General features: G+C 43.6%; 1 protein-coding gene across 12 annotated transcripts in view; it reads left to right on the top strand.

Moving 5' to 3' along the window:
• The window catches only part of ST3GAL6 (ST3 beta-galactoside alpha-2,3-sialyltransferase 6), a 57,020-nt gene that overhangs the window by 11,370 nt on the left and 21,143 nt on the right, over window positions 1-24,507 (top strand). For 3 of the 12 annotated variants that reach the window (XM_041767494.1, XM_041767490.1, XM_041767508.1), the window contains exons 2-3: window positions 8,329-8,495; window positions 21,973-22,072. In XM_041767494.1, the coding sequence (XP_041623428.1) occupies window positions 21,984-22,072 (89 nt within the window). In that variant the 5' untranslated portion in view covers window positions 8,329-8,495; window positions 21,973-21,983. Of the gene's footprint in view, window positions 1-156; window positions 277-364; window positions 503-2,019; window positions 2,159-6,928; window positions 6,952-8,328; window positions 8,496-11,926; window positions 12,178-21,711; window positions 21,822-21,972; window positions 22,073-23,077; window positions 23,190-24,004; window positions 24,024-24,507 lie in introns of those variants that run through there. The other 9 variants (XM_041767503.1, XM_041767498.1, XM_041767510.1 and 6 more) reach the window with 9 other exon arrangements.

The raw sequence follows: 24,507 nt of genomic DNA, 5'->3' as shown, positions 1-24,507 counted from the left end.
TCCCAGACCAGTCACCCTCTCTGAGGCTCTCCTTAGGTCGCTAAGACCTCTGTTCCTAGGACAGCTCCAACTTCTCCAATGTTCTTTTAAAATGAAGTGTTCATGGAAATATATCAGACATACGGAGGAGTACAAGATCATACCGTTTCTTCCCAGTGACCCCAGCCGTGGAACCTGCTTCTAGATGAAGAGCTAGAGCATTGCCTGCCCTCCAAGAGCATACCCTGGGCTCCCCTCCTGACACATAACCAGTCTTCTGACTTTCACTACCACCGGGTAATTTTCTTTCTCTTTCTCTTCAACTTGAATTAACGTTCCAGTTTTCTAAATAGCTCTAGAGCACCAGAGTCCTTCTGGCTGGGGGCGAGGATGGGGCATTTCAGGAAGACTCATCTAGGTTGGATTGTGTCGTCGGAAAAGGCCACGCTGAAGGCCTCACTGCCGGTCCCTGAGGTTGTGAGCTCACGTGGAAGGAGGGTCATTTCAGATGCCACTCGTTCAGGTGAGGTCCTGCTGGAGTGGGATGTGTCCTTAGAAGAAGGACACGGCAGGGATGACACCATGTGAAGCTGGTGGGTTGGAGTGACACACGTGTAAGCAGAGGGATGCCAAGGAGGGTTAGCAGCCCCCCTGGAAGCCAGAAAGAAGCAAGGATGCTACAGGTTGCAGAGGGCGCCCGGCCTTGCCGACCCCTCTGTTTTGGACCTTTGGCCCCCAGAAGTATGAGACAGTCAGCCCCTGCTGTCCTAAGCCCCCACCCCACTTGTGGTACCTTGCCCTTGCAGCCCGGGACAGGTGCCCTGATGCCTCCTCTTTGCGTCCCACAGGGCACCCCTGGCCCCTGGTGCTGGGGCTGTCCCCGGCCTGGCCCACGGTGGCTCCGTCTTGCTCCGGGGTGCTCCCCGTTGGGGACGTGCCCCAGGGGAAGACAGAGGCTTCATCACCACTGTAGGGCTTTTTCTTTATCTCTTCCCTGGTGCTTTCAGAGCGAGCCGGTGTGGTTTCCTGACCTGCCCCCCACGGCCTGGCGCGCCAGCCCCTGTGCCTGCCCACCAGCGCCTGCCCGGCTCATCACCCCTCCTGCCACAGCCAGACTGGGGTGACCTCTGCCCCCCACCCCGGCTTCCTCAGCTCCTCTGGTCCAAATCATCCTTGACAGGAAAACAACCACCACCACCACCACCAACCAAGCTCTATCCTTTAGATGACATCTCTGTTTTCAAGCCACGTGGCATGCTGGGAATCAAGGTCATTGCGCTGAACTGAGGCACCCCACAGACCAGGTCTCACGTGAGAAAGCAAAAAAGGCCTCTCAGCTCAAAAAGCAGCCCAACAATTGGGCTTTAGGAAGTGCTCCGGAAATCCACACGGCACGTTACGTGCCCGGGTACTTTCTGTGGCAGAGGATTGGTTTTCGTCGGCCTCCCGACTTACCCCTCGTGCTCCGGGCTGAGCTGGTGACAGGGAGCCACCAGGACGGCAGTGTCGCAAGGCCCCGGGGGACTCCGCGCCCTCAGGCCACTTCCCGGCCTCTTCTCCTGTGGCCTTGCTTTGGGACCCAGGGCCTCGCCGCTCGTGGCCTTTGACCCGAACGCTCTTAGCACAGGCTCCGTCCCTTCCCTTCCGTCCAGACGTCGTGACCCGCCACTACCAAGTCTGGGCACGTCTTCAGGACATTTTTAAACACCCCCGGACCTGGGGACAACGTTTCACAAGTTTAAGTGGCCCGACTTTTGGTTTCTGGTCTGTCAGTGGTGCCTTGTTCTCGTGCTGAGTGGCTTTGAACGTCTAGTTCCTGCTGTTTATGTTTCTATGTCCTTTTTGCCCTTTGAGGGAGAATGCAAAAAAAAAAAAAAAAAGGTAGGTTTTGGGCTAAGCCTGTATTCTGTACAATAGACACGTTAGGCAGTGAAAACTAATAAAATGTGCACCTCGAGTCTGTAGTTGAGGGGTTAGAACGAGACAGAAGGTTGCGTTTGGTGTGTTTGTGTTTACCGTGGACTTGCTCTCTTTTCTCAGATATCCTTACATCATGAGATCTTGTGCCTTGGGGCATATGAGTCATAAATATCTGGGTTAGCTGGATGGATGGACAGACGGACAAGTGGATGATTGAAGCTGCTCCATCTTGGCCAGTTATTTTATTGAACTGCTGCGGGTAGGACAAATTTTCAGTTGGGTTCAGGGCTACCTCCTGAAGCCTGGAAGGGTGTTCCTAAGCCTGGGAGGATTTCTTGGGCTGGAGCCCAGGGATCTAGAAGTGAGATCTCCTTGGCTGGCCTGTGGAATGTGCTAAAACATTTGGCTCGTTGTGTGAAAATGGGGTCACATAGTCTGATTCCACTGGGACCCCCAATGCGTTGGAGTCACTACTTTCATTAGAAACCCAGATTTATTTTTCTGTTTACCTGAGTGGCACATAGAAACCTGCTAGGAGACTTGACTTCCCTTTTCTTCTGAAGACAAATGCATGCCCATCTTTGAATTCTCTTTTGCATTTTCTGCACGAAATTATCTTATAGCGTGAAGAATGCAGCCGTTCATAAACAGTTACCCATATTTGAAAACATCTGCCTTTTGAGGCTTTCCTGGAAACCTTCTTTATAGAAAACAATGTTAAAGTTACGGGAATCCCATAGTTGGGTCTTCGTGGATTTGTAGAGTTGACTGCAGTTTACATTTTATGATAATACTTGTTACAGTGACCTTGAGCTAAAAAGTCCCATTAATATAAATAGATGACTATTTTTAGTTCCACTGTTCATAGGTCTAACAACTGCGAGATCATTTTATTTTTTTAACTGCCCACTTTATCAAACATTGATTTTGGCATTTAATAGGCATTTGCCAATCCCTTGATTCTAAAGAAAAATGTGGTTATCTTTCTGTGTAGTTGTGCCTTGGATTATTTTCTGGCCAGAGCACAGAACAAAGAATTCCAGAGAAACGTTTGTTTTGTTTTATCTACTTGCTCAAATGCTCTGATTTTTCTTGCCGAGTGTGGTGTGCCCAGAAAGAGAAAGTGTTATAAGATACAGACTGTTTTCTGCAGTATGTTTTGTTTTTAACAGGATTAGAATAGATTCAACTTAACTAGAAATTTACTTTCTCATTTAAAATACTATTAACTTCCCCTCTTCAGAGTCACGGTATTTTAATTATCTAGGTATTTCTCTATGACTTGAATTATCAGAGGTTTCTTTCTTCAGAGAAAAAAAAAACCTATTCATAAGGGAAATTTCTATTTTAAAGTATTTCCAGCAATTTGTGAGATTCAGTGTCTCGCTGTTTTATCTAGATTGAAAAAAAAGGAAATTTGTCTCCAAAATGGGATTTTAGATAATCAGTCCTCTGGAAGCAACCTAAATGTCTGCCAGTAGGAAATGGGTAACTTTGTGATATATTTGGTCAGTAGAATATTCTACGGAACTTGAAAAGAAGGAGCCAGACCTTTCTGCAGCACGTCAGTATAGGGGGAGTTCAAAACCTAACAGGTAGGGTGAACAACACAAATTTCAGAATATTACGTATTTGTTATGTAAATGTGCAGCATCACTTAAAACAATAGCACACACCATATAATATTTATGAATGTGTGCGCACCTGCGTACGTGGGCCTGCGAATCAAAAGGGGACTGGCTCCCTGTCAAAGTCATGATCCTAGTGGTTCCTGGGAGAAGAGGAACAGGGACAGGGAGGGGAAGATAAACGTGCATTACAAAAATTCAAAACAGAACCCCGAGAAGATAGTTACCCCAGTGAATGGGTTCACGGGCTTTTAATATTAACCTTTGGATTTCAATGCGCATCCTGTGATACACTCCCATGTACTACTTCCTAACGAAACCGGTTCCCACCAGGAAGGTGCAGACTCTGGGAGCGACACTGCCGCGGCCCTAATCCGTTTCTGCGTCACGATGTCCCCCCAGGGACAGAGTGAATCCTGAAGGGGGCAGCTCCGGTCACCGGCCCCTGGGAGTCCTCGCAGCCGCCGGCCTGGCGCTGACCCGGCTCGCCCCCTTGGAGCTCTGAGGCCCTGGACGAGTTGCCTTCCGTGTCCCTAGCTGTGGAACGAGGGTCGCCCAGCTATAAATATTGATAAAATCCTGAAGTTATCATATTTTGCTAGAAATGATGGCTAAGCAATGTCAAGTCAGCAGAAGACAGAGCAGTGTGTATAGACGGCGTGTGGCAGCGATTAGCGGTCACTGTGCCCGCGTTACTCGTGTCGGAGGCCTCAAGGCCTCGATGTAAAGCTTTTGTCCCCACCTCAGAATCTTTGCAAGTGCTCTTTCCTGGCCTGCAGTGGTTTATCATTCTTACCCCTTTCATCTGGCTAACCCTTCAGTGGAGTTCTCTGAGAAACCCCCCCCCCCCCCCCCCCAGATTCTTCCGAGGAGCTCCCTGTCCTCCCCACCTGGGCCCGGTCCTGGCCAGACTGCGGTTGTCACCGAACGGTGCCCTGGGGACTGCTTGCTAATATCTGCCCCTCTCCTGGATGGCAAACTGGTGGTTTGTTTTGTTTTCCCTTCATTACTTTATCTCCAGTGCCTAGAACATCTGGTGTAGCGTAGGCGTCGAGAAATTACTTACTGATTCAATCAACAGTTATTGCAGAAGGTGGAGACATCCAGCAATAATTTTATCAGGAAATAAATTCAATTCACTTTGCCAAAAGGATTAACCTACTAGCATGAGAAAATAAATCTAGGATTATATGATTTCATAAAAAATGCTTATCACATGGATTGGTTTGTAATAATATTACAAAGTACCCCAGGGTAAGGGTACTTTATAAAGATTTTTGCGTCATCTTTGGAATCTGGCTTCAGAGAATCATTTGATGGACAGTAATATAAGTTATCATCACCTATTTCCATGTGCTGTGGAAAGCAGAATAATGGGGCTCCTGGGCGGCTCAAGGCGTGACCCCAGGGTCCTGGGATTGAGTCCCGCATTGGGCTCCTGCAGGGAGCCTGCTTCTCCCTCTGCCTGTGTCTCTGCCTCTCTCTCTCTGTGTGTCTCTCATGAGTAAATAAATACAATCTTTAAAATAAAAGCAGAAAAATTTCCAACACTTTAATCTTAAGATTTTATGTATGTTCATCTGATTTCTCATAGGCTCACTCACTTTTTTCTTTTAAAAATAGCAAAAGAGGAACTAACAGGTGCTACTTCCCAAGACGCAGAATTAAGCTAGTTAATTCCTTCAGAATTAACTGACAAGTAAATAAGCAGTTTGAAAAAAAAAGGGCTTTTATAAATCGGATAGAATGCTACTTATAACTTTGAAGCAAACTGAAACAGCAATCCCTTAGGAAGGGGGACTGTCACAGTCAGAAGAAAGGCAGGAAACTGATTCCGTCTTAGTGGTTGGGGTATTTACTCTGGGAAAGACACACGAGAACGCTTCCAAACTTAAGGACGGTCTGTGTTTGGATATTAGTGTATTTTTCCAGGAAAGACCTTACATAGGATTTTGAACTAATTAAAGTCCAGATTTATTAGATAAGGGAGTAGAGCCAGAAGCGGGGAGTTTCAAAACAGTGAAGCAATTTTTTAGGACTGGGATGCCTGGTAGGGAGGTGAGATTTCAGGGCTAGGTAAATAAGGCAAAGCCCTCCATTGAAGAAGGCCACAAATTGTAGCCTTGGGAGGCTTACCCCCTCCTGGCCTTTCTTTGGAGACACGTGATTTTGTACCACAGATCACTGGGGAAAATGTATAGTCATATTCCTTTCATCCTACTTCTCTGTTAACTGTGCTGTACTGAAATCAGAAGTAGGGCAGCCCGGGTGGCTCAGTGGTTTAGCGCCACCTTCGGCCCGGGGCCTGATCCTGGAGACCCGGAATCGAGTCCTACGTTGGGCTCCCTGCATGGAGCCTGCTTCTCCCTCTGACTCCCTCTCTCTGTGTCTCTTGCGAATAAATAAATGAAATCTTAAAAAAAAAAAATAGCAAGTAACTGCATTTTTGAATACTGAGTTCATTTTTACAATGTAGTTATTTGGCTTTAAGTTTTTGGCCTTGAAGTATGAGCATCATCATGCAAAATTATGATGGGGGCCGGTCCTGCAAGACACCAAGATACAAACTTTTGTGAATTTTGAATGTGTGGACCCACAAAACCCTGCTAATTACCCCTTAACCTATTTATTAGTCACCTGCCCCCAAATCAGGGTTGGAGAGTGCTTTTGAAGTCATGTGGTTAGAAGACTGCACTTGGCGGGAGCACTGGTTTAAATCACATCCCAATCGAGTTACATCCTTAACACTCTTGACTTGAAGCCTTGGCATCACCTGGCTGCTTGTTAGAAATGCAGATTCTCACGCCCCCCCCCCCCACCCCGCCACCATCAGAATCTAGTTTAACAAGATGCTCAAGTGATGCCAATGGACGTTTAAGTTTGTTAAGCTCCAAATGGCTCCCAAGTGGTTTTTAGAACAGGGTATCTTTAGTAACAAGTGACTCATTATCCAACCATGCCACCTGTGTTATCTTTCCTGTATTATCTTTAGGCAACCCAAATATTAGCAAGTTCTCTCCTACTGAGCTCAAACCTAACTCCTTGAATATCGCATTTCCCGGCTTTGGCCTAGCGTCCCCTCCTCCTGCCCCTCTTCCTCCCTCCTCAAGCCTCCAGAACCTGGCTGATGCCTCTTCTTCATGGGGGTCATTCAAACATGAGAATGGGCAACGTTGTTTCCTCCCTTGATTTAAGCGTCTCCAGGGGTAACCAAGTCCCCATCCCCCGAGCCAGTCCTGGCATGTTATTGTTTGGGGTTTCTTTACCAAATATTCAGACTAGATCATTTTAAAGGACCCTTCTAACTTCAAATTTGTGATTTCTCCTTTACGTCAGCTGGTGATAAGTACTAGTGGGCAGAAGATGACGGAAACCAGGAGCTGCACTTATCTCTGTGTTTGGGGAGACTGATTCTGAAGCACAGGTGTATAATTATCCATAATTTCCTTAGGCTCAAAATTCTGCAGCACGGTAGAGTCTTCCATTATAATAACTCCTAAAGAGCACCACTTGGCCTTTCTTCTCATTTCTAAATGCATCAACGACTTGGCATTTCAAATGTGAAAATAAGCATTTTTGTGTCTCTATAATAAGTTTTCAATTTCAAAGAAAAAAAATCCCTGTAATCTACAACTCAGCACATCAGATTTCATTTTTTCTTTAGGGTCTTTCGGGAATTTGTCACAGACACACATCCGTCTTATTCATAGAACTAATTTTTGTGTTCTCAGCTTTTAAAATTTTTCCTTCTTGGGGCTCCTGGGTGGCTCAGTCTGTTAGGCATCTGCCTTTAGCTCAGGTCATGATCCCCGGGTCCAAGATCAAGCCCCGCATCGGGCTCCCCACTCAGCACGGAGTCTGCTCCTCCCTCTGCCTCTCCCCCTCCCCCTCCTCGTGTGCATGCACATACACCTTCTCTCTCAAATAAATAATTAAAATCTTAAAAAAAATTCCTTCTTGGTAGATTCTAAAGATTTTTTCATGTCGTTTGATCTTCATAATAGTTAAGCCCAATTATCCCCTGATTGCAGGACTTTCAAGTTCATAGTGGCTTCTAAAATAGAGTATTTGCCATATTTTTGTTGGTTTTTGTTTTCTTATATTTGTTTCCTACGAATTTTTTTTAGAATAACATTTTCTACTAACACAAGTGCAGAGCGTGCCATTTTTGTTGTTTTTGTACCAGGGTTCGTCTTGTGTAAGGAAAGCCATAACAAGAGCAATTTGAGACTTTTTTCAAAGTGTTTTTGAGAAAGTAGCCCACAGCACATTCTTACTGGTTGTTCTTCTGATTTCTCCATGCTTCCTTTCCCCTCACTGTCTCCTAGATATCTTCATCCTTGACCTCCTCCTCATTTTCCTGCCTCCCTTCCCTTCCTCCTCGGAGGGTTTTCAGAGCGACAGCTTCCTCTCTCACCTCTGCATTTAACAATAAAGCTGTGTGTATGTGTGGAGAGAAGCTGAAAAATAAGACAGATGGTTCTTTCATTACCAGGTTGTTTTGAATTAATTGAGCTGGATATGGGTTTGTTTGTTTTTTTCCTCAAGGAGACTGAGCTGGATCCCATGGCTAACCAGTCATGAATGATAGTAATGTAATATATGCTGCTGGTTTTGTTCTTGGAATTTTTTTTTGTCTTGTTTTTGGTAATTTCATTATCCTATCGAGTATTTTGGGAGGGGTCAGAAGTGAGTTTACTAAAGTGATGTAGTCATTAAAAATGTTTTAATGGCTTAAAAGTTTTTCTTGGGCACTTAGATCCCTTCTTAATAAGCATGTTATCTTTGTGTTTTCTTTCAGCACTTGCAAGTGAAGAAGCAGCACAACCCTTTATCTTGGGTTATTTCCTGTGGAGAGACTCCAACATTTTAGCAGCCAGGCTCCTGGGCCTCTGGGACCCTCACCACATCACATCCTTCACCTTCAGGAGCAGAGCGCCTTTGGGAAACAGATTTCTAAAAGTGCAGGTAAGCAAAGGCAACACTACCACTGTCTCAGACTTCTTAGATGTGAGCTTGAACCCTTGAAATGATCTCATGCAACGTTGCCAACTCTAACAGGTGCCTTTTTAAAAAATATATTTTATTTATTAGAGAGAGAGAGAGAGAGAGAGAGAGAGAGAGAGAGAAAGCACTAGCAGGGGGAGCAGCAGGCAGAGGGAGAGGGAGAAGCAGGCTCCCTGCTCGAGCAGGAAGCCCGACGTGGGTCTCTATCCCAGGACCCTGGGATAGTCACCTGATCCGAAGGCAAATTCCTAACCGACTGAACCACCCAGGCACCCCTAGCAAATAACTTTAAAATGCCTATAAATTGATCTCTTACTAGTTCAACATATGGCCAGAGGGTCCCTGAGACTATTCATGTAACCAGTGAGTCATCAGCATATCCCAAAGTTGAGCTACAGAAGTTATTAATGTTATTATTAGTAAAGTTTATTTAAGTAATCACTATACCCAGTGTGGGGCTAGAACTCCTGCCCCCAAGATCAAGAGTTGCATGCTCTTCTGACTGAGCCAGCTGAATGCCCCTTAAACATTATTTTTATTCTCAATGTGAATAGATCTTCTTTGGGACTATTATAGACCAATTTGGAAGTGAAAGAGTAAAAAACGGTGAAATGAAAACTAGAACATTACACACATCACAGCTATTGTAGAAACTGCTGTTAACAAGCTGTGTAACCTTGGGCTAGATGCTTGCCCTCTCTGGGCCTTGCGTTCTCCATAGAGTGAACTCTAATTCCTCGCTGTCCTTAAGTGCTGCAGTTAATAATAGTTTTTTTGAAGTACCTTAGTATAATGTTTAGGGATAGCCTCCTTACCATTCCTGGAACCCATGTACACATTTAAAACCTCACTTCATAAATTTATTCTGAGAAAGCTCTGGAAGCTCTGGAGCTCAAAGGTATCCATCAGGAATCAGCTCCATGTTTTACCCGTGCCTCTGTACAGTCTTTCAGATTTGTTAAGGTTCATCAGGACATAGTTATTCTACAAGGAAACGGGTTATGTTACTGTTTCGTTTGAAAATTGTTTTTGTGAAGGACACCCGTAATGCTTGAGTGGTACTGGCAAATTGGGACATTCACAGTGGTTTTGGGATTTGGTCGTTGGGAATCTCTTCACCCCTTGCACCAATATTATTCATGAGTGGTTTCAAAGCCCTTCCTAGCATCGTGAGCTGCTGAGCCTGCAAACCTCTTGAACACCCCAAACTTCGGCTGGACATAGGGCCGGCTCTTCAGGTTTCTTACGGCCAGATGTATCTTCATTTAGTGGAACCCGAGGTGTAGTCATCTTGGTGACTTGCAGAACTGTCTTGCCTGCCAGTCTACATCTTCTGGCATCGGATGGAAATATTCCGAGTCGTTGCAGCCTGGTGGTGAAGGGCATGGGTTCTGGTGTGTGCCTGCCCCTTACTACCTGGGGATTCTTGTGTGCGTTATAATTTCTCTGTGCTTTAGTGTCACCATCTCGGTGATAGAGATGACAGTAGTCTCTCTCTTAAAGGGTGGTTTTGAGGATTTAAAAGAATCACATATGTAAAATATGTAGAACAGCTCTATTATGTAAGTGTTCAGAACATTTAAACTGTTTCTATTGCCATCTGTTGCAGCGTTTCATTCTCTGCTTCCATTCTCTAGGGCTACCGACCCTTAGCTCTTCATCCTTCCCTTCTTAGGCATCGCCGATTGACCTTGGCATTGCTTTCTGAGTCTAGAACGCAGTCTTTGAATCCTCAACAGTATCGCGGTGTAAGATGCAACTGTCACTCCAGTTCTTTGCAGAGTTCTTGATTTTATTTCTTGCATCAAGACATAAATTTGGCATACTGGTTACACGTCTGGGTTGTTGGTTTCTTAAACTCCAGAGCAGTTTTATTATGAAAAGCATAAAAAGGTGTAGCTTCTACAGCTGGGAATGGGGTCTAATTCTAGCGTGAGTTTTGCTGATGATGGATTACTACTACGACTGGGATGCCTTTCATTTTTTATTCAGAAGCAGATGAGTAAGTCTTCCTATCACAGATACTTTGAGATGTTGAAATGGATGTGGGGAAATAGCTAGCGTGGTGGTGGATGCTTGATGTTTTAAGGCTATTATTAGCCTAACGTCGTTGGTTCTTTAGGGTCCTTGCCAGGATGTTACAAAGTTCGCTTTTCAGTAAGGGCTTGGTACATGGGCAGTTAATATTTCATTGTTTTTTTTTTAATTAATTTTTATTGGTGTTCAATTTACCAACATACAGAAAAACACCCAGTGCTCATCCCGTCAAGTGTCCACCTCAGTGCCCGTCACCCATTCCCCTCCAACACCCGCCCTCCTCCCCTTCCACCACCCCTAGTTCGTTTCCCCGAGTTAGGAGTCTTTATGTTCTGTCTCCCTTCCTGATATTTCCCAACATTTCTTCTCCCTTCCTTTATATTCCCTTTCACCATTATTCATATTCCCCAAATGAATGAGAACATACACTGTTTGTCCCTCTCCGATTGACTTATTTCACTCAGCATAATACCCTCCAGTTCCATCCACGTTGAAGCAAATGGTGGGTATTTGTCGTTTCTAATTGCTGAGTAATATTCCATTGTATACATAAACCACATCTTCTTTATCCATTCATCTTTCGATGGACACCGAGGCTCCTTCCACAGTTTGGCTATTGTGGCCATTGCTGATAGAAACATCGGGGTGCAGGTGTCCCGACAGCCCCGGAGCTACTATTTCATTGGTTTTAAGAGAAGAATGAGAACAAGATTAGGAGAGACGTTACCATGTGCCAGACTTTTACGTAACTGCTTTATATTTACCACTTACAATAGCTCTATCGGGTGGTGTTAGTCCCACCTGACAGCTGAGGACACCGAGTTATAAAGAGGTTAAGCAACTTCCCAGGGTTCTATAACTGGTCAGAGATGGCGAGCTGAGACTCGAACCCACAGGGGGGAATGCCGTGCAGGCAGCCTTAACACCTGATCACGCTGCTCCTTGCAAAGAATAGATTCCATGGAGGGGGAGATGAGAAGATGCAAGGACCAATTATAGGAGTCTTAAATGCCAGGCCAAATGATTTTACGTTGGTAGGGCAGACGGTGGGAAGCCACTGAAGGTTTTCCTGTGGGGTGGGTGACAAAATGAGAGCTGGGCTTGGAGGATTCTCACACCAGGTGCAGCACGGGGTTGCTTTAAAGAGAAGAGAGATTAGAGATCATTGCTAGAAGCTGAGAAGAAGTGGGCACGTGGGTTTAGGAGGCAGCGTTGATTGAAGAGAAGAGCTTGCGCGCACCCACATTCACGTGTGCTCGGGAGGAAGTGAGCTGGAGGTGTGGGCAGGGACTGTAGGGGAGGGAGACCCAGGCCTGTGACGTGCCGCCCAAAGGAGGTGGTTGGGGAATTGGAAACTGTGGAGGTTGGAGAGGACCACGTCAAGACAGAGACTGGTGGATTGTCCCCGTGCGCCCACCATGAGACCGGAATTGTGCTGGAGGGAAGGCCCCGTACAAGCGTCCTGTTGCGCCCCCGACTCTGCTGCTTGTGAGTGAGGTCCCCTGTGGCAAGTTGGCAACTCTGTCTAGGTCCTGGCCGCCTCTTCTGTCGTATGGTGACACCAAACCTTCCTCCGTGGGCGCGCCCTGAACTCTCCAGCTCTAAGGTGTGTAATTCCTGGGTTCAAATTGTGAACACCGATGATCGGAAATGCCGTTGCTGAGGCCCGGGGGTGGCTCCGTGGACCCGTATAGGCCGTGCAGGTTGAGGTGCGCGTCCTGTAGTTACGGTGAGGGGTGCTCTCTATTTCCTCCCCAAAATGCCGGGAGTATCGGGGCGATAGTGGTAGCAAGTGGAAGGATCGGGCCGACAGCAGTACAGGAATGAACGTGTTGAGGGGATTTACGAGGCAACCACAAATAATCCCTAGAATGTGAGGGAAATTCTTCTCAGAGCCGCTTATTTCAGAGACACTCTGACTGGTTCCTTCAGAGAAAATTCTGTTGACTGGAAACCCTAAAGGTCAAGTCCAAAAGACTTTAAAGAAGAGATAGCGAGGACTTAGAATGAGCTTCCAGTTCCCCTCAAAAACCCTTCCTTAGGAAGCCCCGGGCCTCTGTGGGACGTAGCCTCTTTCTCTGACCTTCTCCGTCGGTGCCTCTCAAATACACACATCACCTGGGGGCCCGTGGAAGTGCCGACTTGACTCGGTGGCTCTAGGGTGTGGAGCTGCGGTTCCCCATTTCTACCGAGTTCCCAGGTGACGCCACTACTGCTCCATGGACCCCACTTTGGATAGTGGGAGTCTAAACTACTGCACTTCAGGACTCCCAACAGATAGTCAGACTTGTGCAGAAGGGCCGTGACCGTCCCCTCCTCCGACTGTGCGCTCTGTTTCTCCTCGCTGGTGTCACACCCATGGTGAGTGTTTGGCATTAACAGGTGAATCTGTCCTTCTGGTTTGTATTATTCAATGGCATCAATAACTTGAATTGTTATGGGTGGAGGTTTTTGTTTTTTGTTTTTCTTTAACTGAGGAATTGAAGCAAATCTGTTCAGGAATAGGCTCCAGTGTACAGTATAAAGTTTTTTTTTTATATAAAGTTAAACCTACATTTGCTCTCTGACCCACGAGAACATATGTTTTTCCAAAGACTTGTACCTGAATGTTCGATGTGGCTTTAGTAACCATGATAACAGGAGAAACTACAAAGAACCAAATATCTATTAGCTGGCGAATTGGTAAATGTGGAATAGCCACATAATGGAATGCCACTCAACTATGAAAAGGAGTGAATTCCTGGGACAGGCAACAACCTGTACACTTTTTAAAAAAGCATTATGTTAATTGAAATAAGCTAGAAGTTAGATACTTCCCATATGCTTCTATTTAGGTGAACTTTTAGAAAAAAAACCCCAAAAGGATAGTGATAGATTGGGCTAGGAATTGTGGGAAAGGGATTTGGCCATAAAGAGGAACATGGCAACATGGGGGTGGGGATCATGGAAATGTTCGGTATGATCTTGAGAGTTGTTACAGGACTGTATACGTTTGTCAAAACTCATAAAATTGTATGCTTGAAAGTGAATCTTATTATAGAAAAATGATATCTCAATAAAGGTAATTTAAAAAAATCAACCACAGTCATCCTGTTAGCCTGTTAACATCTAATATTCCTTGGAGGTTATCTTATCAGTGGGGTTTAATATAAGAAAATAGAGAAAATTTCCACTCCAGGAAAAGAAATGGGTCTCTAGGAGAAAATATGAATAAACAGTAGGAACATGAGAAGCTTAAAAGCTTTTTTGTGTATTTCGATGTAGCTGAGTCTGAAGGGAGAGATCCTAAAAACAGGAACTTCAGTTCATTTATTTTTAGCATGCAGAATAGTATGCTATTAGCTGAATGATTTTTTTTTTTAGTGTGTCCCACTGTGCTATTAAAAAGCAAAATTCTGCTGAAAAGTCACTTCTATCTTTCTTATATTCTTTGCAGTAAGCACACCCAATTTTCAGCAGAGGATTTGGTCCTCTGTTTTGGCAGTGGAAGCTTAGCTTTAATTAAGTAAAAAGATCTGTCTACATATGCTTGGGATGAAATCTGGCAAAAGCACTGGCTTTCTTGAAAGACTGAAAGAGTGTGTGTGTGTGTGTGTGTGTGTGTGTGTGTGTGTGTGTAGAACTAGCTGCCTGTTCTTGCATTAGCCAAAGAATTGGGAGAAGAAGAGAGAAAGAAAGTTAATTATACGTGTTCTTCTTTTGCTGTGCAGACAGGAAAAAACTATGTATTTAGAAATCAAGAAAGTATAGAATTGGTCCAATTTGTTGAATCTAGACAGAATGTATACTGTTGGTCCAATTTGTTGAAACCAGAGAGAGGAGGGATGGTGCGTAAATCACATTTTCTATTTACTCAGTAATGTCAGATTTTTTTCCCTTAAATTTGTATCAAATAGTAACTCAACATTTCAGACATAATATGGCATATTAATTTTGTATGTGCTACTTTTTTCTTTATGGCCTAGCGAGAATTTTTCTTCTAGTAGAAATCTCATCAGACTGAGTCCTTAAGATTTAACTTTTTAAATTATAAAGTGAGCATGTTTTCATATTATGTTTCTAAGTGTATTTTAATAAATGCATGCAACTTAATGTGTATCATTCCCTTGTTTTACCTTTAAAAAAAGGTACTACGTGAATGTAGAGTTCATGATGTAATAGTTAAAAAAAAAAAAGTGATAGTTTCCCATATGTACAATTTAAAAGTTTTCCATAATGTATGTACAGTTAAACTCAGATCTGAGTTTGAATTCTTGCCACTGCTCTGGTGAGTAAGCATCTCTAACATAGGGATGATAATATACTTGCTTTCATCGTGTGTGGAAAGGGCCTAGGGTACTGTTGGACAGTTAGTTCTTCATATATTGTGTTGTCATTTACATGATCATCACCAGACGGTGGAGGCTACCAGACATTTTTGGATCATCCAATTAGTCATAAGGACCATAGTTTAAAAAGAGGTGACAAATGAGTGAAAGAGCACAGAGCCCTTTACGTAGGCCACTGGGGGTCCTGTGTGTCTCTGTTGAAGCTTGGGCTATATGGAGATGGCTAGGCCTAGGAGGCTTAGGGACCCTATGGAGTTGAACCAAAAAATCTGGACATTAATAGCCAGAACCAGAGCTGATGCTCCCATGGGCACGTGATCACAGAGAAGAGTCCTAAACAGAGCAATAATACAAAAAGGAAGGCAGACAGGATGTATGATCTGTTGGCCAAGTTCACACAGTCTTGTGTGTGTCCTTGTGAGCTGAGGACTGGTGGAGGCCTGAATGGAGAAGGGACTCTCTGAGGGCTGATGGAATGTAGGCTGTCAGCGGGGCTACCTGGTAAGGCAGTGGGGGTGAGCCTGGAACAGGGAACACCGCCTATGATCCGGGCCCACATGGCTGGGGAGAGCCAGAGGGGATGTTCTTTTCTAATGTGCACAAGGATGCGGGTTGTTGGGTCAGGCCGTTGAGCAGCAGTGTGTGAAGTGTGAGATGAGACCAAGCGGTGGAAGGGCTGTCACTGTCAGTCACTGGAGCGGCACAGAGCCTGGGGAACAGGTTGGATGAGACGTGATTTCTGAGCTACTAAATTGTAAGTTTGACTGCAGAGCTGCTGGGGTGGCTGGGAGAGCAAAGAATGCAGACTTTGGAAAACAAGGGTGTCCTATCCAGTGAGCCAGCAACAGGATTCAGGGCTGGTGAAAGAGCTGGCCAAGGTCAGCGTGCAATCAACCAGAACCTGACCAAACAGTTGAGCTCCAGGGCTCCTCAGGCTCCCTTTCCTTGGGCCAGGATCCATCCCAGAGCCTGGGTGGGCCTGAGTCTATGGACAAGAGGGGCATTGGGTGTAGAGGAAATGTCACAGAGAGGCCAGGTAGGCCGGGTCTGTGTCCCCAGCATCTGGAAGAGGAAACATGAAGAGAGTTCACTCCTTCATGTTGTATGATGTCGAGATACCCACAGGGTTTTTGTGCTTGGTGAATAGAATAATTCAGAACTGCTGTTGAACATGCTTTGTTCTAGCTGGTTCTTGGCAAAATGAACTCCCTTTGGTTTGAGAAGGTATTAGGAGAGTCCAAAAATAAAGATCTGACCATTCTCAAGGGTCATTTCATAGGTTTGGTTTGTCCTTTTAAGTAATGCCATCAAGCTTGCCCTGAGGCTCAGGAATGTGTGTTGAAACAAGCACCCTCCTATTTGCTTCTCCTGCGTGCTCATGTTTGAGAAATGCTGCTCTAAGACACTCAACAGAACCATGGAGGGGGAAAAAAGATGGATTTCCTGAAATCCAGCAGAATGAGTTGGGAGGAACAAGTAATAGGGTTTTGCTTCATCCCAGTTTGTGACTCCGACCTACCTCTTGATTCCCTTAATCCCTAGGATCTATGCTGTTTAAGGAGCTGGTAGGAAAGATGAATTAGAGAAATGTTTTTTAGTGTTTAGTCTGGTATCAAAAAGATGGGCCTGTACCCGTTTATGGAAGCTGCCCTCAGGAGAGAGGCGGTATAAGGCGTGGGCTCTGGTCTGATCCATGAGGGTTGGCGGGCTGGTTCTGTTCATTAGCAGCTCAGGAAAGTTACTGGTCCACAGCGTGGGGTTGTATGTTTACCACTCCATGGGGCGATTGTGAGGGTTACATGAGCTAGAGCACCAGAAGCCTTTATCATCTGCCTTGGCACGTAATGAGCATGTTCTGAACGCCCCTGTCTCAATGATTCTAATCAGCCATTATCCACTGGGCATTTGCCATGTGCTAGACATTTCTGCCCCCACCCCCACCCCAAAGGCATCTAGTTAGTGGATGTGTAACTACATTCAACGGCTATCTGCTTAACCTCTCCTGTGTGCCGGGTATTAGAAATGCTCCACACTCCCCCTAGGGAGCTCCTAGCCTTGTTAGGATAACTCCTGTAACCTCTGTGTCATGGTCCCTGGATTTCAGGAAACCCATGATTCCCCCCCCCCCCCCCCTCCATCATTCCCTGGAGTAGAGCAGGGCAGTGGTTTTCAAACTCTGGTATGCACAAGAATTCTATTGGAGGGCACTTGTTTCCATGTACATTCCTGAGCTCCAGAGATTCGGATCAGGTTAGGGCTCAGGAATGTTCTCGTTAGCAAGCTCCCACCTGGTGCTGACCCTTGGACTGCCACATCCCTTGCGGGGCACGCTGCCTTAGAGCCATTTCCCTTCCGCGGATATCTGAATTCACCCTCTGGAAACTCCAGCCACCACATGGGAGCACTGTCAGGAAGTTATAGGCTAGAACTCTCTTTTGGGTTCCCCTCATGCCTTTTGTCTTGAGAAACAGGATGACACCAGGAATAGAACTGTGAGGAAGAAATGGTCAGACCTTAAGTCTATTTCTGTCTCCCAAACTGTGTGACCCAGGGCAGCTCAACCTCAGAGACTTTGAGTTTCCTCCTCCTTCATCAGGAAGATGGTAGCAACCTGCCATTTATCAAGCCCGGTTTGAGCCTTAAATGAAGTGAGGGACTTAAAAGCATTTTGTGAACTTTAAAACTCCACACAAATGAGACATGCTTTTTATTAAAGAAGAGGGAAAGCCGTTGCCAAGATTGAGCTCCCTTTGATGTATGGAGATTATTCATATGTCAGTCTATTATAATTTAAGAAGAAATAAGGATTTGATTTCTGCTGATCCAGCAGGAAGCTGGGTCTGTCAGGTTTAATGTCAAGATCTTGAAACTTCTTTTGATGATTGAAGCTCTTCTGAAGGCTTGCTTTTTTTTTTTTCCCCCTTAGAGCAGGCATTTTAGGTTAAATTCTGGTTTTCTTTTGATATCTTCTGTTCAAAGCAAAATGGTCATTCCATTTATGGAATTATAATTAGAGAATTTGTTTATTAGTGAAATTTTTTTTTCCTACAACCAAGCAGAGGAACTATGCATGTTTATCACAAGGATATCCTGACTGGCCAAGTCTACTTTGCAACTTGGATGTGCTTTGTATTGCCCGTGAAATACAAGAGAGTGGCTAAGCTTCCTAGATTTTACTCAGCTGGTGTATGCAATGGCTCTTCAAGAGTTGGTGTAATTTTTTTAAAGGAAAAAAAAAATGCCTCACACTTCTGACTTTTCAGCTAAAACACATATTTGTGAATGAAAAACCACAAAATCTCGGTTACTTCTACTTCTGTGCTTTGCAAAATAATGTGCAGATTTCCCAAAGAGTTCCTTCTGGAGGACAGATGAGCAGATCGAATTGTAAATATGGAGTTGTTTCTCTAGACCTTCATATACTGTTTTATCTTCCTTGTAAAGGAAGGTTTTTTAAGAATTGCTGGTACTCGTAAGTGGCATCCATGTTGGGTGTTTGCATAAATGATGTTATTCTAGGTGGAGCCTTGACTATTTGAGCACTTAAACAGATTGTTTTGTGACTACATTGGCTCATGGTAAGATACCTTCCAGGACAGTCATAAGTAACTCCTAAAACTATTTCAGGTACAAACAGGTGGATTCCAGAACTGAGTTACCAAATACCCCTGATGCCTGTGACCATCAACATATATAACAAAAAAAAGGGTTACTTACAGTGTATTTTCAAGGGAGTCGCAGGATCTATAAATAATCCCATTGTGTTCTTTGGAGTCTTTAATATGTATCCTATATTTGTGTTCGGGTAATAACCGCATGTGGGGCGGGGAAGAACTTTGCTAAGGTCACATCAATCAAAGGGATGAGACAAGCCAAGTCCACATCAGTTCCTCTGAGCACCGGTAGGCCTGTATCTTGTCATCATGAAGCTTTGCTCATGGCCTTTGGTCAGCATTTAATATGATCTCGGCCTACGTGTACGACAAGTTGTCTTTCAGCACCCAGCTGGGCACCCACTTCCTTGACTTTTCTCAATTAACTCTACAAGGGAAAGGAAGGAAAACTACATTTGTTGAACAAATACAAGGGCCAGGCTCTGGGCTGGCTAACTTCTCTTTGATTCTTCAGTTAGCCACTTCACAGATGCATCTAACATCCCAAACGCCTCAATGTCTTAGACTTTTATTGACAATCCAAACCTTAATTCTCCCCCATCACTTGGGTTTTACCAAGTTTTCAAGAAACCTAGAACCATACTTTTTCCTTTTTCTTTCTTTTTTCTTTTTCTTTTTCTTTTTCTTTTTCTCTTTCTTTTTCTTTCTTTTTCTCTTTCTTTTTCTCTTTCTTTTTCTCTTTCTTTTTCTTTTTCTTTTTCTTTTTCTCTTCTTTTTCTTTTTCTTTTTCTTTTTCTTTTTCTTTTTCTTTCTTTCTTCTTTTTCTTTTTCTTTCTTTCTTTTTCTTTCTTCTTTTTCTTTCTTCTTTTTCTTTCTTTTTTTTTCTTTTTCTTTTTCTTTTTCTTTTTCTTTTTCTTTCTTTTTCTTTCTTTTTCTTTCTTTTTCTTTCTTTTTTTTTCTTTTTCTTTTTCTTTCTTCTTTTTCTTTCTTCTTTTCCTTTCTTTTTCTTTCTTCTTTTTCTTTCTTCTTTTTCTTTCTTCTTTTTCTTTTCTTTTCTACCTACTGATAATCCTGCAGTTTATTTCTGGCTTTTTTAAACCATAAAGAACTTAAGGCAATTTTTTTTTTTTAAAAACCACAACATGTCAAGATAGCATACGTTACAAATGGATGAGGAAGACCAAACAGTGGAAAGAGATGCACAGGCCTGAGGAGATGGGAGCAGCAGACCTAGATATTTTTCACATGCTTTCCTCCCTTTGGTGTCAGAGGCCGTGGGGCTTCCTGCCAGGCCAGTGAGAACACCGTGTAAGGCTGCGTCAGGACAGGCCGAGGCTCACTTGGGCGTTCTCAAAACCCATGCATACTGCTACTTAGGCAAAGAGCACAGCTGACTTCAGTTTTAGGAAACCAACAGTAAAATACACAAACTTAGCGCATGTTTTGTGTCCTAGGTTGTGTCAGATGCCCATCCTTTGAGGTAATTTACCTCATAGCTCGAAGAGGTAGGCTGTGTGGTCTCCCTTGTAAACACGTGAGTTTACTTGGGGCTGGACGAGGTAAACTGTTTAACCTAAGCCGCCCCCCCCCCCCCCCCCCCCGCCAAGCCAGGAGTTAGTGAAGTTAGAACATGATTCATGTCATCCGATTGCCAAGCAGTGTTGACTTTTCATGAGCATTATGTATCCTGAGTTAGAAGTATGTGTAAAGTTTAGCTCATTTAACTCCTCTATTTGCTTTCTCTTTACACAGGCATTTCTAACTCCCTTATAATAACGGCATGTAGGGGTGCTGCCTACCGGTCTAGCCCTGAGAAGCCACAGCTGAAAGCAAGGGAGGGGAAACCAATCCCTGCTGGATAAGGACTGCTTAGCAGACAGTCCCCACACCGTCGCTGGCTCCAGAGGAGCCCAGCACAATTCTGACATTTGTTAAGATGATGCCACGTGATCAAAGAAAGCTTAAGTTATACTTGTTATCTTTGGCTTGTGAAGGCAAAGGAGTGTTTTATATTAAGAGTTCCACGTGCACTTACTTTACTGTCACAAGGGACACAGCATCGTATTATGTGGAAATGTATCTACCCAGACTCGCAGTGTCTACACTGCATTGCCCCGATTGAGGTTAATAGATACGAATAGGAGTGGGAGGAGTGGTAGGTGCAATTGTCTAGATGAAGCAGAAACTTCCTAAGAGGTAAAGAGTTGTAGTATACTTGTTTAAAAGCACCAGCATTGAAATCTATGATAAGAACCATATATTAGGGACACCTGGGTGACTCAGTTGAGCATCTGCCTTGGGCTCAGGGTGTGATCCTGGGTCTGGGGATCGAGTCCCACATCGGGTTCCCTGCAGGGAGCCTGCCTCTCCCTCTGCCTGTCTCTTGTCTCTCATGGATAAATAAGTAAGAACCTAAAACAAACAAAAAGGAACCATATATTAAATTTGTCCTTTTGCATTTAATTGCATGGGGAAGTGAGAACTTTCTCGGAAGCAAAAGTGAGAGCTAAATATGGTGAGGTGTATATATATATATATACATATATATATATATGTATATATATGTACATATACATTCTATAAAGGGTTTTTAAATTTGTATTCAAAAGGGGGTTGTGTCCAGGTTTCTATCTAAAACTGTATAATGGACTATGTGGTCTATGTAGTGCCCAAGTAAGAAATTAGATAAATTTACCTGTGCTGTGATACTGAAAAATCAAATGGGTACAACCTAAAAGTATATAAAATTGAAGATGTGGGAAGTACTTCTTAGTAGCTTTTTTCCTGTTTTTATAAAGTTGTGTGTGTGTGTGTGTGTGTTTGGAGAAGAAGAGAGAATCCTAAGCAGGCTGCACACCCAGTGTGGAGCCCAACTTGATCTCACAATCCGGAGATCACCACCTGAGCCAAAATCAAGAGTCAGACACTTAACCAACTGAGCCCTGCGGGCCGGGAGCTCCTCAGTTTTTAAAAGTTACAAAAAGGACTTGTAAAAATTACAATGTAGAGCATTTGAAAATCATTTTGAGCACCGAAGAAATGCAATGTTTGCTTACATCTTAGGGCATGTATTCACTGTCTACTGAGAGAATGAAAATAGATATTAGTGTCTCTGAAGAAAGTTTTGGATATGGAGCAGATGTGCAAACTTTTGTTCTGAGTGAATTCTTTCCTTCTCTAATGTAGGAAAGTAGGATGGACGCCACCAGCTTTGAAACAATGGTGCCGTTTACTGGTCTACATGTCACGTTGGATTGACTTACCACTTGAGAGAGAAAAAAATAATAATTTTTTTCCCTGCAAATTTAGTAGGTATTTCCAAAAACAATAGGCGCACATCATGTAGGCCTCTGTTTCCCTTTCTCTGTTGATTCACTAATCTTGTATTTGAGCCTTTGTGTGAACCCATCTGCATAACAAACTATTGCCTTTTCTTGGGACTTCGTTCCTGTGTTTCAGGTGGGCCAGCCATGAGAGGGTACCTAGTGGCCATATTCCTGAGTGCTGTCTTTCTCTATTATGTGCTGCATTGTATATTGTGGGGAACAAACATCTATTGGTAAGTTTCATGGTTGCTCTTTATTTTTGTTTTATTCTAAGGAATTTATTTATTTGAGAGAGAACGATGGGAGGAGGGACAGAGGGATGAAGGAGAGAATCTCAGGCAGATGCTGTGCTGTGCATGGAGCCTGATGCAGGGCTTGATCTCACCACCCTGAGATCATGACCTAAGCCAAAACCAAGAGTCAGACATTTAACTGACTGACTCAGGTGCCTCATCATTCTTGCTCTTTAAAAATAATTCCCAAACTAGTCTTTCACACAGACCCAAAGATGATACTGGGGGGAAATAATGTATATGGGGGGAAATAATGTATATGGGGGGAATATATATATATTTATAAATATATTTTTATTTTTATATTTTTATATTTCCCCCAAGTCTTTAACATTTTGAGCCTTTTTCTTTCCATTATAAATTGGGGTTTTACCATTCTAGTAGCTTACATGTCATGCTCTAACGGTTTAAAAACTGATAAAACAGCACCTTCTTTTTATTGACTTTTCAGTGGAGCAGTGATGTTGTCTTTGAGACATGACATTTTTCTTTATATAATATTTCATCGTCGTGAATTGATGGACTAATTCTTGGACTCAGGGGTCCTTGACTACTGTGCCTAAGATGCTTGGATAAGAGATTGTTGACTAAAATATAAACACCGTGTATGGTTCTCTTCGTTAAAAAATATTTGGTGAATGATGGTGAACATACTTTATGAAACCACATTGACTGGAAACGTCACATATAAAACTTTGAAGAGGCACAGGTAGTTTTATGGCAGAGAAAACTTACAAGCTTTTTATCCTTTTCCCTCTTATCAGCTCTTTGACTAGGAATAGAGTCTTGATGACCTTTAAATCCTGAGTGGATGGTAGTATATGATATCAAACTAAATCACAATGTAATTTCCTGTCTTAAACTATGAGTGCCCTTTGCCGGCTTTTTAATAGGAGATCCTAGATCACGTTTCTGGTTTTTTGTTTGTTTTTTTTCCCCTACTAGATAAAAAAAAATGCTTCTGAATTTATTTCACCACTGGTTGTTTGAAAAATTATTGTAATGCTCTTCATGGAAGGAAGTTAGGCAAATGGTCAATGGAAAAACCCAATGCCAGGTAGGTAGGTTTGGGCCTAAGTTTCTAGGCTTTGGACTTAAATACCGAGCTAGAGGACTGAGGAGTTTTATTACCCTGTGAGGGTTATACCATGGGGATCTCTCCTTCCATCTTTGCCACATGCTATCTCTGTACCACACTTAGTAATGGAAGACAACAGGAGAGAAAGCAAAGAGGTTACTAGATACTAGATAGCGACTTCTCTACAAATCCTATTGTGTGTCGGGGTGGGGGGAGAATGATAAAGAAGACAATGTAAAGAATCTGAATTTCGTAGTCTTTTGTTATCAGAGTTTGAGGAGTGTTCATGACACTCGAAAGCTAACACATCACTCCAGTCACGTAAAGTCCTGTAGGACGTTACCCTGGGTGGGTTTGTGCTGTGAACTTGATTCCTTAAGAATTATTTAAGACTGGGGTGTCTGGGTGCCTCGGTTGGTTAGACGTCTGCCTTTGGCTCAGGTCATGATCCCGGGGTCCTGGGATCGAGCCCTGTGTCAGGCTCCCTGCCAGTGCTCTCTCTCCCTCTCTCAAATAAATAGATAAGAATTATTTAAGACCGATAACTTTAAGTCACTTCAGAGCTTGTGTTCACAATATCCTAAAAGTTTTTCTGTTTTAAAACTTTAGAAACCAAATAATGTCTTATACTTCATTTTTTTTTTAATTTTTTAAAAAAAATTCAAATTTTTATTTATTATACTTCATTTTATCCTCTGAATATAACTTGGTGTTTATGGTCTAATGTGCTGGTCCCCCATATTTATGTACCTTCCTTACATATAGGTCGAGGGATTCTTGCCACTTGGGGTATTCACAAAAGATGTTTCTCTGGTAAGAACTTTAAACTAGCTTTGTCATTTAGAAACCTAGCAGTTCCAACTGAAGGGATTTTTTTTAACAACAACGACAAAAAAAAAAAAAAATTGAAAATTGAGGCCTGTTCTTTGAGTTGGAGTCCCATGATTGTAGAAGAACATTGGTTAGTTGTTTAAGATTAGTTGTTCCTGTAATTGGTCGTTAATACGTTCTTCTGTTAAGCAGTATTGAGGCTGGCTGAATCTGGATCCCGCCACCCTGTCCCCTTCGTTTATTTGTGTTGTCGTGCTCTGTCTTGTTTGACAATACCCTTTTAAGTTGTGGAGACAAGCGCTCCATTCAGACGACCCAGAAGGGCCTAACCTGTGCCAGGAACAGAGGAGAGTCCCATAGGACTCTGAATAGTGGGATTTGTGGCGTCCAGATGACAAGGCTTGTCTGGGGAGCTGCAGGTCTGTGTCTCTGTGCCAGGTGTCCCCAGATGGGGCCGGAGGACGGG

This window comes from Vulpes lagopus, chromosome 1, assembly GCF_018345385.1.
Source record: "Vulpes lagopus strain Blue_001 chromosome 1, ASM1834538v1, whole genome shotgun sequence".
NCBI classification, from domain to species: domain Eukaryota; kingdom Metazoa; phylum Chordata; class Mammalia; order Carnivora; family Canidae; genus Vulpes; species Vulpes lagopus.
The sequence above is the reverse complement of the archived record's forward strand: the minus strand, read 5'-3'. Positions and strand labels throughout refer to the sequence as shown.